This window comes from Glandiceps talaboti, chromosome 15 (assembly GCF_964340395.1).
Source record: "Glandiceps talaboti chromosome 15, keGlaTala1.1, whole genome shotgun sequence".
NCBI classification, from domain to species: domain Eukaryota; kingdom Metazoa; phylum Hemichordata; class Enteropneusta; family Spengelidae; genus Glandiceps; species Glandiceps talaboti.
The window spans coordinates 11,279,292-11,294,650 of record NC_135563.1 but is presented as its reverse complement, the minus strand read 5'-3'; the positions used below and the strand labels follow the sequence as shown (position 1 = coordinate 11,294,650).

General features: G+C 37.7%; 1 protein-coding gene across 1 annotated transcript; it reads left to right on the top strand.

The window, feature by feature from the left end:
* The first annotated feature begins 11,479 nt into the window (after window positions 1-11,479).
* On the top strand, window positions 11,480-13,255 carry LOC144446215 (kelch-like protein 24). Its single transcript, XM_078135967.1, has one exon. It carries the CDS (start codon window positions 11,480-11,482, stop codon window positions 13,253-13,255), a length of 1,776 nt encoding a protein of 591 aa, XP_077992093.1.
* Window positions 13,256-15,359: the final 2,104 nt, after the last annotated feature.

Here is a 15,359-nt window from a genome sequence, read left to right as displayed (position 1 = left end):
ATATATATATATACACACACACATATTGCTCAGTTTTCTCTTAAAAGTTTAATGTTGATTCTGTTTTCCTAACTCCGACCAATGGAATAGTGATCGGCAGTTTCAATTTCCCAGCAGAGCCTGGCATTGAAATAGAATTTGCCTGCAAGGTAGGATTTCGATTGGAAGGAAGCCACTCCATACTTTGTCTGGTTGATGGACAGTGGAATGGTGAAATACCACAATGCATAGGTAAATATGAATTATAGCCGCCTATATGAACTAAATCACTATTATGCACATGATTATGAAACTTTGGACAAATCTGTATGTATGATAATATTATCACTGAATTTAGCCTGATGATATTCTAGTCGCATCGAAACGTCGCTCTGTGAATTTGGGATTGGAAGTAAGACTGACTTCAATATAATTCAACTAGAACATTTATTCGTTATATGTACACTTACGGGTTGTTTTTGTGTTACTTCGTAGACTTTATGTGTGCAAACGTTTGTTAGTTTAAGGACACATGGATTCTTCTGCAATACCTGGCCCATAAAGTAAACTAACAAAAATTGAAATGTTCGTTAGATCTCTGGTAGATATGGTGGCATATAGATGACACAGGAACAATAAATTTGTGGAATAAATAATTGATTTTTGAGATTTAATACAAGATAAAACTTTTCTTTCATAGGACAAACATTTTTATTGTCCATGTGTCTCCTATGGGCCACCGTAGGTAGATAGCCATTAGATGCTCTAAAACTCTTCAATGGGACTTTGGGGTTTATATTGCAATGGACGAACAGTGCAACACAATCACGATTTACGTTCTCTATATAAAAAAATTCTGTCCACACAAACATTTCTCCGTGTAGTTTATTTTTCAGCGCAGTGTTGTTTTCTCTCTTCACAAGGGTTTTCTCTCCCTGCACATTGAAGATTCACCCATGCAGCGTTTTCATTCCAGGTACATACATGTATATGAAGCAAAAATTAAAAATATTTAAAAAGTGATTTTACATTGAGAAATTACTATCAGTGAGAACATGGGGTTAGTTTATTATTAACATTTAAAAACTCTACGTTTTCTAAAAACAAGCTCTTAATTACCAGTTATTTTTATCTTTTTCTTTTTTTTTAAAATAGAAAATGGTGATTTTTTAGACGACCATTGCCCTTTAAGTCAAACATTTACCGGCATAGCAAGACACCGACCAATGCTTGAGACGAGTGACTCTGACAATGACTTGATTACTGGGACATGTGACTTACCTGTCGATGAGTTAAACCTCCATGGATTCATGTTAGCCAAAGCTGGCAAACAGAAAGACCTAGATTCCCAGGTAAGCATGGCGCCACTGCAAACTATGCAGCTAGAACTTACAATTTTAGCAACTCGTAAAGCCCCGATAGCTGTAAATATCTGTTTTTCATATTTCTATATTCAACTATTATGTCGTTGAGCCTGTTGCAGGCTACAGTCATCAAACCCTACAAATTTACCATTCTAATATGTTTGAACATGGATGTCAAACCAATATACACAATATCATCGTCGGTTTATAGACAGGTAATTCGACTTATGAACAGAAAGACCGTTTGTTGAGGTTTTTTTCAGTACATCCTACAGACGGTGCGTGGCTAACGACGTCCACAAGCCTAATCTAAATGTTCATTCTTAACGACGTATTCATGGTTTGAAATTACGTCAAAAAACGAATCATATCATCTCTGGATAGATTATGATTTCACTTGGACGTCGTTAGTCACGCACCATGGCATGACCCATCCAAATCAAAACTGTCACTGTTGACCTATGCCGCCATCATTAAGACTACCACAACACCAACCACAACCACAACCACCTAGCTACCACCACACCAACACAGAACGTCGACATTATTTTAAAACCACAACATATTGGTTAAACAGTTCTTGGGCAAAACATTCACGATTGTATTATTATGAACTCGGCTCGCATGTCATAAAACACACACACACACACACACACACACACACACACACACACACACACAGTGCCATTACCTTTATTCTGTCCTATTTTAATATTTCAGTTGTGTGGATCTTGCTTAAAAGTGACTGGAACAACCGATACTAATATTTCATATCTAATGAAAATAGTCAGTGCCTGTATGTTTTGCTCTGAGAACGAAATTGGTTTGAATACCCGTGCATTCCAAGCAGTGGGAGACTTTCGTTTGCTTGATTTGGTCGATATTTGGGAGGTCAATGCAACCTGGCAAGTCATAGACTGTCCACTTATCGGAAACATGATGAGTTTTCAGGTACAAAAATTACATTCCTTAGAATTCAATAGTAAAGTCAACAATCAGGACCTCCGGCTACTAGGGCCCTCCCCCTTTCCCTGCCAGACCCGTAGTACGGTAGAATCAAGTAGTTGTGGCGTACTTTGTGCGTAGCAGAACCGATCCCATTGGTTGTCCAAAGGTCGTGAAATTTGAAAGTGGAGCTTCGTATCGTTCTTTGCAACTACGTAAGGGGCAAGATTAATATTTCAATGTAGGATAAATAACTAAATTATTTTAATTAGGCCTCAGACCCACCCCACCCCTTCTAACTAAATTGGCCAAAATTGAAAATGTTTCAGACAGCACAATCAATTTCAAATTGATATGTAGTAGTATGTAGTGCTATGAATACAAATCAGTATCTAATGAGATTACATACTGGTGTTGTATTCACTACATGCTACTTTATATCGTCTGTACAAAAGAACTTTTTTTTCAGAGGAAAAAGTAGTTCCTTTGTTGACGATTTAATTTATCTTAGTGCCATACATTTACTATAGCAAAACTTCTTCCATTTCTCAATTTGACGACATTTTTTAAAGAAATATTTGTATTTAGGGGTACAAAACAGAGCCATTAAAAGTAAAATCGTTTTTTGTAGGATGACCACCACCACCACCCGCAAAGTAAAAGAAATTCAATTTAGTTTTTTATCCTACATTTGAACAATTTATCTCGCCCCAAATTACACCGAGATTACTGTCAATGTTATTCTTCTAATTTCGGTAATCAGTTATTACTATAAACGCGTGGGGTTATTCAAAACACAGCTGCGGACATAAAATGTTAAAAATAAGAGTCTGTTTCTGTCATCGTCTTGTTATATTCATTAGTTTTCAGATCCATCGACATTTGGCCTTCGTATCTTTAACAACCGCTACCCGGTGACCTCTGTGAAGTTGTTTAAAGATGGGATACTGTTCGACTCATTCCAACGAAATAGTAAAAACTACTACCACAGCAGTGACAGCTATAAGCCATCATTCATATCACTCCTACCGTTTTCTCTTGTCATAACACCTATGATTGGTTATAACTACTCCGTCACGGTAAACTTAACCAATACGACCATAGACGCCAGGGTCTATGATTTAGGGGAAGTTGTCCTGTACTCTGATGTCCAATTTTCACCTTGTTACGGTAAGTTTTCTTTCATAGTAATGATGTATTATTTATCAAAAATCCAAATTGAATATCCCATTTCTTCTCTGTATGACCATGGTTAACGTTCAGGTGATTTTACAAACGTTAACATCACAGAAATGTGTAAACAAGGATATAGAGTGACGACTGAGAATTTCTAAACCGAATTTTTAAACATACCGAAATATTTAATGAATTATACTGTTTTGTCAGAATCCCAAAGAGAACAACTTGTTTGGTCGCAGTTATTGGATACCAATGGGACGACATCACCAACTTTGACAACGGAGAGCTTACCGAGCACAGAAGTCGAACAGCGCACTTCAGCAAGCAGTCGAATGGCATCGCCAACACTAGCAACGACATTCTCTACATCGCAAACGAGACAGAGTAGTTCCGTGACACATCAAACAATGTTGCCAACAGTAACAACATCTCCACTTGACATTGATCAGTCTAGTTCCATGGATCAAGACACAACATCGCCAACAGTAATCGAAGAGACATATCATTTTTCAACAGTCACTGCATCTCAGAGAGGACACAGTAGTTCTGTAGCTCAAGAAACAGCACAGGTAACAGTTGCAGTAACAACGCCTCAAAATGAAGAAATCGGTTCTACAGAAACAGTGAGGCATACACAGGCAAACCGAACACCAACTGGTATTGAAAGTACTACAGAAACTGTAAGTGGGACACAAAATAACGTAAATTCGACTCCTCAACCCGTTACAGAAGTGAACAGGGAAAACAGCACAGATACTACATCAATTGGTGAAAGTGAAAGATCGACAGATATTACTGTGTCCAAAAGTACAACCATCTTGAAATCAGGTACGTTCTTCGTCACTTTATTTAATGTAGAATTATTGACCATACTTATAATTTCATTATGTCTGTCTTTTGTGATTGTTACACTTTCTTTTCAACACACACATAAATTTACGCACACCAAATACATGTATTAGTGAACGATATAGTAGCCAGCGAAAAATAAGCTTCTGAAATCAACAAATATTTACGAGTTTCAAATTCACTTCTGATCACCCAGTCTGTATTTCTTGCATTCGACATTATAACTTGTCGTCGTAAACCACAACTTTTTTATGGCACCGACCAAGTCGAAATATCACGAGGCTTGATATTTCGCAGTGTCGTGAAACAAATATCCGCTATAGTTTGCGAGAATGTAATATATAAATAGACTTTCATATACATCCGTAAAACAACCGAAGTGTGGAAAAATCGATGTTCTTCAATATAATACCATGTAGCTTGGTTGTTTCTTGTCAAACATAACGAGGAATATATTGGTTTCATGATCTTTCAGGTAAACACAATACTATGTATAAAACTTGTTAATGTTCGCTTCGGGCTTCGGTGTCATTTGTTCCTTACAGGATATTTGTTTGTTTAATTAGAACGCGAACGAGCGTAGTTTCTGATAATGATATTTCCCCAGGAAGTTACTACTGTAACAGTACACAGAGTTTGATCAATAATACATTATATAGGACTATTTGAAAAGACTGCCAATGTTAGTGTGGCGTAAAGCGCTTGGTTCATTCTGCATCTGATTAGTTAGGAAACATCGAAAAAAGTAGATCTAGATCTGCTTGTCGTAATGACTATACTAGTAAGTTTGGTTCAAAGGTACATGTATTCAGCTAGGTCTGCTTTGCAGTCAGCGATATGGTCGTAAACCTTGGGCTCTTCTACAGCACCGCCCATATACGTACTCGATATTTGGGAAGTGTCACGGAAGAAATATCAGCTCTGATTTGCGAGTGATCGGCGAGTATATGCGTAATAGCTCCACGTCGCCCCCAGCGTCACGTTTTGTTCCAATTACTTCTTGTATCCATATATGGCATTCTTCCACTGAGCCAGGGTATAGTGAACACATATTGCCTGGCCATGAGGGCTATAGCACCCGTTTATTACACCCGAGGGACTGTGAGTTACCAGAATCACATGCGTGGCCGAGGGAAATAGCATGTGATTCTGGTAACTCACAGTCACGAGGGGGTAATGAACGGGTGCTATAGCCCGAATATTAGGACAGGCAATGTGTGTTTTATAATATACCTCATGCTGTGAACTCGCGGTGGCAGACGACATCGTCAGAAGCTGCCATTTTGACTTGCTGTGAACGCGCGGCGGTCACGTGACCATATCCCATGTAAAAGTTGATGGAACTATTTCCCTAGGGAAATAGTCATTCTATTTTCCTATCACGTGACTGATTCTAGCGAATCATGGCACAGCATTATCACTCGGTATATTATAATTTTGCTTAGTCTCGCTGCCAGACTCGTGACTATCGTCCCTAATCTGTTTATGTATGCCGAGCTGTGCCGCTCGGTATACATAAACATATTAGGGACGATAGTCACGAGTCTGGCAGCGAGACGAGTTATCGGCAAGCCTGTTTTTAGATATTTACATACTATTCGCTGTATGTAACTAATGTTGCCCTTGTACTCATCTCAACAAAGGAACATTTGCATATATATATTGATTTCATTTGAATATGATCAATTTAACTATGTACTTTATCACTCCCCCATCCCTTTAAGTACATTTTTTTCGAACCGCTCAGTTTAAGCATATACTTTTCAAAGGTTAATTGTTTGCCGTTAATAGCAATTCAAATGGTTTGTGAGACAGCGACGCAAAATCACACAAATCGCGACGTAAGCAGGCTAAAAATATCTAAAGCCTCTAAGACAAAATCAGCCCCGCCTTCGTTTAAAGGGGAACACAGGCGAAGCTATTTTGCATATTATTGTTTTACTTGTTAAAAAAATAACAAAGGTTGTTTTGTTACAAATTCAGTCTTTACTTTTTTATGTTTTAGGTGGCAATGGTGAAAGTACAGGACTTTTGGAAGTTAGTGAGGATGAATCCCTACTAATTTTCGTGGTCTCTATCGTTGCCATTGGCATTCTACTAACTGTACTTGATCTTGCTGCTCAAGGGTAAGGAAAATTGTTAATGATATCAACTGTCTGAGAGCACTTGCAAAACCACCATCTTGAATGCTGCATTATGGTATTTATAGTCACTCCGTTGACGAAGCAATGTGTCATAAACACTTTGTTACGTTCTTTGTAAAAACCTCAGACCACTAACGAATTTAGTGGTCTGAGTAAAAACAAAGGCTGGTCGTCGTTGCCCAGTGTCTGTAGTGGCGCCCACTATACTGATACCCTAACTACAAACAATCCCAGAATCCTTTGTATCTGATGAGCATGCCCAGTTTGGATGGCATGTGGCTATTCACGCCCATGAAATTATAAATGGTAATTGCATACTATACAGTATTGATTATGTTCCTTGGTATAATATTTTTTGGATGCATACGTATATTATAACATTTCCTACCAGAATAGAGAAAAGGTAAATTCATAGATTAGTCACACTTATTTGCTATAGAATATTTGAATAAATAAATAACTCTCACACCTATGGAAAAAATGACAACTCTGAAATAGAATAGTAGTTATTTCTAATCCAGTCAGTGTATAAAATGTTTGTTAACTTTTGCTGTTGAAATGTAATTTTTGTTTTACAACCAAGATCACCATTGTGTCTAAAGTACAGTCTACTCAATATCATTATCAGCAAAACGTCGCTCAACGAGAGTCTGGACGCCTATTTATGAGTCTTTAGTAAGTGTGTGAGTGTAACTCCAACATTGGGGATATTCAACCATTGATAATGTCTTTATTTTGCAATCCATGATCCAGAAATACTTAACATTGAAGGAAGAAAAGTTCTATTGTGTGTTTGTTGACTTCGCAAAGGCCTTCGATAAGGTCGAGCGACAAAGGTTGTGGTATATTTTACATAAAGGTGGGGTCAATGGTAAAATGTTTAGTATTTTAAAGAGTATGTATTGTAATGTTAAGTCTTGTGTGAGGACACCAAATGGTTGTACGGACTACTTTAGTTGTCCAACTGGTGTCCGTCAAGGTTGTATGATAAGTCCTTTTCTTTTTTCATAAATGAACTTGCAATTGTAGTACAGAAATCTGTACACAGAGGTATTCAACTTACACCTGATTTAGTCGAATTATTCTGTCTATTGTTTGCTGACGATGTTGCCTTGTTTTCAGATATTTGATTCTAGGATTTTACCAATTTTAATTTATGGTTCTGAGGTTTGGGGATTTCAATCCTACGTATTGCTTGAACGAGTTCAGTTTTTAGGAGTCTCTAACAGTGCACCAAATAGTGCCATTCTGGGAGAATGGGGCAGATACCCTATTTTCCCACATACTGCAAAAAGGTGTATTAAGTATTGGGCCAAGTTAATTACTATGCCAAACTACAGGTACCCCAGAAAGTGTTATGATATGCTCCTAAATATTGAACATTCTAATGTAAATTCTAGATCTGATCAGTCAAGTGAATTACAGAGACTAGCAGCCTTTATTTGTCACGCTTTAAAAATCAGGTCAGAAGCAAATACTTTAATGGAACTGTAGCATAATTTTTTGGTTATGGAAGTTTGTAAATTGTATTTTGGGCCTATGGCCTTTGACTACAATAAAGTGACTACACATATATAAAGGCTACCAGACACAACCAACACTTTCGCTACCAGGCACATTTGATGTTTTAGTATAGCAAAAGAAAATAAGCTGCACAGATTCAACAGTCAGAACAATTAAAATTGTTGCATGTGTCTAACTCTTGTAGAGAGTGGTCTGATTAACATATAATATATGAACGATACCGTGCGCCCTTGCTTTAATTTTGACAGACAAATGAAATCAAATGACGACTGAATGGTCCATAATGATGTTCCGTAGACTACTTTAGACAGAACAGTGATCTTGGTTGTACATGTATTTACCTGCATTGATGTTGTATCGTTTTTCTTATCACCAGGAAGATCCAACGTTCACGTGAAGGAAAACACAGACAACCAAAGGAAGATGATGATACCAATAATCAACATGCACGTACAACTTGACAAGATTATTCACCAATCAACATCATCATCATCATCATCATCATCACCACCACCACCACCATCATCATCATCATCATCATCATCATCATCATCATCAACAACAACAACAACAATAATAATAATACTAACAACAACAACAACAACAACAACAATTTCCTATTTTTTGTATTCTTGCTGCTAGACGTTTGGACTTTCTTCCGATACGATAAGCGAACTAAGTTTGCTTTGAGGGCGAAACACTCGGGTGTTCCACCCTCGAAAGCGACCTTCGGTCGCTTGTTGTATTGTATCGGAAGAACACCCGAGGTCAAGCAGCTGGACTAAGTTTTTTGTTGCCGTTGTACCCCAACACAGCGAATATTTACTACTTGTGTGACAATTTACAATATTAATTTGTGGTAGTAACCGAATACGGTATAATGACAAAGAGTTCCTTAATTAAAGTTACATGTGCTGTATCTGAACACTTTTCCCATAATTCGATGCAAACTAAATACTTACATAAAAATAATTTATTATATAGCCTAATTACCGAAAAATTTTAGATATGCAAATGACTCATTAAAAGTATGAGCTTCGCAAACCAATCTTTATAGAACACACGTGCTTATTATTTTTTTATGTACGTACTAAGTTATATGGAATTTTAAGTGTGCAATCTTAAAATTTGCCTAATTATCGAAAATATTTAATTATGCAAATGTTTCATTAATATTCATGTTTACAAAAACCTATTCAGTTCTTACAATTGATGCGGTACTTTCGAGATATCTCGTTCACAGACAGACAGACAGACAGACAGACAGACAGACAGACAGACAGACAGACAGACAGACAGACAAAAGCATAAAATGACCATCCGTTTACGGAAGGTGAAAACCACACACGTTTGATATCGTGTCCCTGTGTACATGGAGTGTTATGTCAGCTGTTTGATATGTATACATATTCTTATTGAAATACATGTAGTTTATTTAACAAATTACAAAAATAGTCAAATAAGGTTAAAGTATAAAATGTTATGCTATAAATGTTATAAATGATGATCGAAATTATTCCACTTCTGAAAACACTTATAAGTATTTATGATACCAAACAAAGGACGTTAACCTGTCAGATACTAGTATATGGATTTCCATTGCTCTCAGTATTCTCCGGACTCTCAAAACCCGTATATGCAAATGAAATGACCCAGTTTGCTATCTGAAGAGAATTTGAATATTTGAATGAACGACACCGTATATTTAAATGTGTAGTACACGTAATTTCACCTATATCGGTGCGTCTATATCACCTATATCTAGTGCGTCACATTTTCAGGAGAGAGCAGCCATAACTAACATTATACTATGCACGAGCCGGGTTCAAGAAAAAAATATGGAATATATACTCTGGTTGTTCTACGTCACAACAATGCACGTCTATGTCACAACAACGTGTGCTACGTCATTGGTTCCGCTGTGTTCGAAATATGAGTCAAAATTCTCAAAATTGCCATTACTCTTCCCGATTTTTAAAAATATTTCTGTCGATAGTATAATTATGTTATTCCTCAACATTTTTCTTCATTCAGCCTGAAAATACTCGTGACCTAAGGGTTGTCACTAATCGTCTAGGGACTCATAGTGACTAGGGCCCCTATGTCACTCTTATTTTCCTTGGCTGAAAGAAGAAAAATATTGGGGAATAATATCTCATTATTATGCTTATTCTTGGTAACACAGCTGTACCAACGATACTACACGAATGTTGTCTGGTGTAATAACAGACAAGCGTAAACTCACCCTGACCTGTGTATGTATAATAGTTACTATGGTTATGTGGAAGCGATTATTTGGACACTTGGGTGGGCCACTCTTGTCGGGGACACTTTACCAAGAAAACACCGTTTCTCACTGTTGAAGAATGAAATGCCATGATGTGAATTCATCCAGACAAGGCTTGAATAAACATTGGTACACTAAAAATTAATCTGGAGAAGAATTTCACTACCGAGACTGGTTTCTTTCCGCACAAAAAGGCTGGTGGTAAGTATTTGTTCTTGTGATCACTGTGATTTGTGTATGGAAAGTTAACATTAATGAACACACAAAATATGAAGTGGTCATTGTAGTGTCAAAAGGAGGAATTGGTAAGTCTGGAAACACAGCTCGTGACATGCAGTTGTCATATCTTCTCTTATACATCTATGTATGTATGTATGTATGTATGTATGTATGTATGTATGTATGTATGTATGTACTGAAACCTACACCGATGTATTTAAATATAAGGAAATACGACCTCGTTGACACTAGTTGAATATTTGATAGTACATGTATACCAATATTTATTGTATGTGATCAATATATGAAGATCGTTGGCACAGTTATCACGACACATGTTTTATAGGATATACGAGCAAATCACTGGCCTAGAACGTACAGAGCGTGGACTAAACGATTGCGAGTTCAGTCTTTTGATTGCCATTTGAAAAGGTGCGATGAAACTTTATAGTTGACATTGTCACCATTCAAATCGACAGCTCAATGCCAGACTATGTGTGTGACATTCTGGCAAGCTAGAGCACATATTTCTTCTCATGCTACGAGGTAAAGCCTTTTGGAAAGTGCCATTAAAAAGAGGCTGTGGTTTACGACGATGGTGTGTGACTACTCTTACTGTTAGATTCATTGGTGATGATAAAATCATTTGACTTTTGGTGGCAATTTTTGGTGGCAATGTATGGCAAGGTTAAGTTTGACCCGTTTGACCTTGACATGCAGCTTGCTCTGAGCTTTGAATAGTATTCATTTCAAAAGAGTACACACCATAACTCGATTATTCACTCTGCTTTGTTTTCACACGCATCTGCTTCTGAAGGTTATTCCTTTTGAATGTATTGCTGAATTCTGTTTTCTGTTTGGTTTTCTCAGATTCTTAATTACTGCCAGCGCTGAAAGGTAACTGAAGCATATCTGGTGACGAATGACATGCGTATATACCTGTGGTAACCATTCTGATAGAATAGCAGTTGGAAAAACACATTGTAATTATGGAGAATGAGAAAACCAGGAATTCCTATGCCTGGAAACTTTTAGCGAAGCTACACGACCAGAGAAATGATGGAAATTTGTCTGATGTGACTGTGAACGTGCAAGGGAGTACGTTTGTAGCCCACCGTGCCATATTATGTGCCTGCAGTCCGTACTTCGAAGCTTCATTCAAAAGTGGCATGGCTGAATCAAAAAAATTTGTCCATGACCTAGAATTTATCATCCCGAATGCGTTTGAAAGAATTCTGAATTATATGTACACTGGCTCAATAATATTGACTGAAAACGACGTGGAAGACATAATGCAAGGTGCTGACTATCTGGCAATGGAAGAGGTGAGAGAACTCTGTACATCGTTCTTCATGAAAGTGAAAATTAAGGTCGGCAACTGTTTTGATTTGAGACAAATAGCCGACAGATACGATATCAAGCCACTCAAAACGAAGATGTCAGTTTACATACAGTCAAATTTCCACGACATCATAAAGAGTGAACGATATCTAACACTTGGAGTTGAGGATTTTGTAAAATTCCTACAGAATCAAGACAATATTGTCGAAATCGTCAAAAATGGCGAAATCGTTGTGGGCGAAGAATCCCTGTTGGATGTGATTATTAAATGGGTTGGCTATGGTGAAGATAGAATTCACCATATTGTAGCAGTTTTAGCTGACTGTGTTCGTCTTGAAGTAATACAGACAGACATTCTTGAAAGGTTCCTTGACACAACTAAATCTCTGGTACGAAATTCAACAATTTTAGAGAATGTCGAGTTACTAATCCGACAGGTGGTCGAACGAAGAAGCAATGATACTGACGGACTTTACAAGGTGCGACCCCCTAGGCGTGGAGAATTAATCGATATTCTCGCTGTATGTGAGGCAACTAACACTCAACGACAGTCGCATTCTACGTATGCTTATGTATTTGCAGAAGGCCGCTGGGTGCAGTTATCCTGTCTACCTGAGTTTGTATTTGGAGCTGCAGCAGTGAATTACAACGGAAAAATATACGTCTGCGGAGGTCTATCAAAGCAAGGTCACCGTGGGAATAGTACATTGCGCGATGCACTGTATTGCTATGACCCCATGATTAATCACTGGCAGAAGCTATCGCCAATGTTAAAAGCTGTCCAAAGACATGGAATAACCATGTGTTGTGGGCACCTGTTCATAATTGGTGGACTGGAAGAACACTACATCACTTCTGTTGTTCAGTGTTACTCCATTGATGAGAATGTGTGGGTCAACAAATGCTCTATGCCTGCAACTGGATGTGATGTTCTCACATTTTCCTGTGACCCTTACATATTCGCCATGATTGGATGGAGTTCAAACCCAGGCCTTTCGAGTTCAAGTGTTCCATTCTATCGATATAATTGTGAGATAGATGTATGGGAAGAATTGGCACCACCTCCCATCTCTCGTAACATCATGAGCCAGATCAGTGTTTTGAAGACATCAGACGATGACGTCACACTTACCAACTTCAGGAGAAACGAAATTTGCTACAACGCGAAAACAAACACATGGGTTAAATCTTGCGATGAGAATTGTAGGTTTAATATTTGGGTTACAATGAAGAGCTGTTTCGTTGTCAATAACCCTCCACGTGTAATTGCCTTATCAACACGGGGCACGTTGTACATTTGGGATAGTAAGACGTGTGAATTACTGCAAACAATACCATCCTCTGAACAGCGAAGAAATGAAGTTGTTACAATTTCACCTTGTCAGTTCTCCTGCGTACTGAAAATGCCATACCAGTTCCTGTGAAAACCTCCATATGTGCAAGTGATACGATACTGCAGACAGGGAATATAGAGAGGGGCTCCTCCTCCCCATTATATTATTTGTGTGTTGTTTGTAAGGTACCCAGTATATTATCCAAACAGTCCAGGGATTACAATTTAAAGGGCATAGCCCAAGCTCAATTTTAACCCACAGACTGTTTGATATTTAGCAGTCACACCCTATCACACATTGGATATGAATGCTAAATATCAAACAGTCCATGGGTTAAGATTTTACTCGGGCTACGTCCTCTTAGAATTTTAATCCCAGGACTGTTTCATATACAAATACATTGTAACACAGGTATCCGCTATGATGTTATCGTGCGGTATGTACATAATAGCCATTGATGACACAGAATGTAAATTATATTCACACTACAGAGACGTATGAATTGGTGTCCTTATTATACTATCATTGTATATAGCCATACTAAACTGACTATGTTCAGACGATGGTTTTTACCTCCAAAGAAGAGCTAGTGTAATCGTGATAAAAGTGTGTGTGTCCGTGTGTGTGTGTGTCTGTCTGTCTGTCTGTCTGTCTGTCTGTCTGTCTGTCTGTCTGTCTGTGCGTGTATGTGTGTCAGTAGCGTGTGTGAAAAGTAATGGGTAAAACAGTGCTAATAAATCCTGTGTCCGTCTGTCTCTATACATGGTATCTCGGAAATTCTGAGCTGGTTTAATGATATATTTGATACAAGCTTATTACAGTTACTGCACAAACTGATTAGATTTGGGCAAAAGTAAATTTATTTGCATATTCTTTCACCAAATGTTAACTACAATGCCGTTCGTGCAAATACAACTTGCTACAGGCATGCTAGTCCAGTAACACATCAAGAAACTGCGTTTTTGGTTGAAATTCATTTATTATACTACATTGACTGACTTTGTCAATTTTGATAAATTCCATGGGTATTATAAACTGAAACTCGCTCAGAGCATACTATTTTGGTCACATGACGTAAACATACTTTACTGTGGAAGCAGATGCATACTAATTATTCTAATTAACACAGCATTTGGAAGTTATTAAGGATTTTTATTGTATGAAAGTGTTCGTGTGAATAAAATGAAATTAAGTAAAACGGATTTTTAGGTTCCTAGTTGTCCGTCTGTTTAGTAGCCCACAGACTTGGCAGTCTGACTTGAAAATACCATTTACAGTATATCGGGTCAGGTAGCCCCGTTTGTATGCGTCGGTGTTTGTTCGGAAAAAGCTATGTCCTTAGCTTCTTTAATATGGACTCTGTTTTTCAAACTATAACGCAATACAAACTTTAAAACAGGTTCCTCCAATTAACCGTGTATTGAAAAAAATGTACGTCTTGGAGAATGTGAAATTTATAAAACAAGATAAATTTGAAGGAATGAATAGATCTAAAGATCTGTGTACTTGTATCTTGAAGTATGGTGACATATATTTCGCGGCATATCATTGAACCCCCCCCCCCCCCACCCCATTACATTGTGTCCAGTGGCAGAGCTTTGACATGTATAAGGCCAAAACCATAATCACGTCATTCTAATTTCTTATACGTTCCTGTCATTCCTCCCATTGTGACGGCGTCGTCCACTTCCTTCTTCCCCAAATCTGATCGTTTTAATCCGTAGTCTTTCATTGCAAGAAATTCGTTCTCCTTCGACAGAACATATTCTCCCCTTTGGTGGCGATGCCGTCGATAGAGGACGCTGCTCCACAGTATTCGGTCGGCAAGGCAGCTGGTGAAATTTCTCGGTGAAGTGTGGCCATGTCCTCACCATGTACATATGTATACATATTCTTAATGAAATACATGTAGTTTATAAAACAAATTACAAACATAGCCAGATAAGGTTAAAGTATAAAATGTTATGCTAAAAATGTTATAAATGATGATCGAAACGCACTTCTGAAATCACTTGTAAGTATTTATAATACCAAACAAAGGACGTTAACCTGTCAGATACTAGTATATGAATTTCCATCTCTCTCAATATTCTCCGGACTCTCAAAACCCGTATATGCAAATGAAATGACCCAGTTTGCTATCTGAAGAGAATTTGAATATTTTAATGAACGACACGGTATATTGAAATGTGTA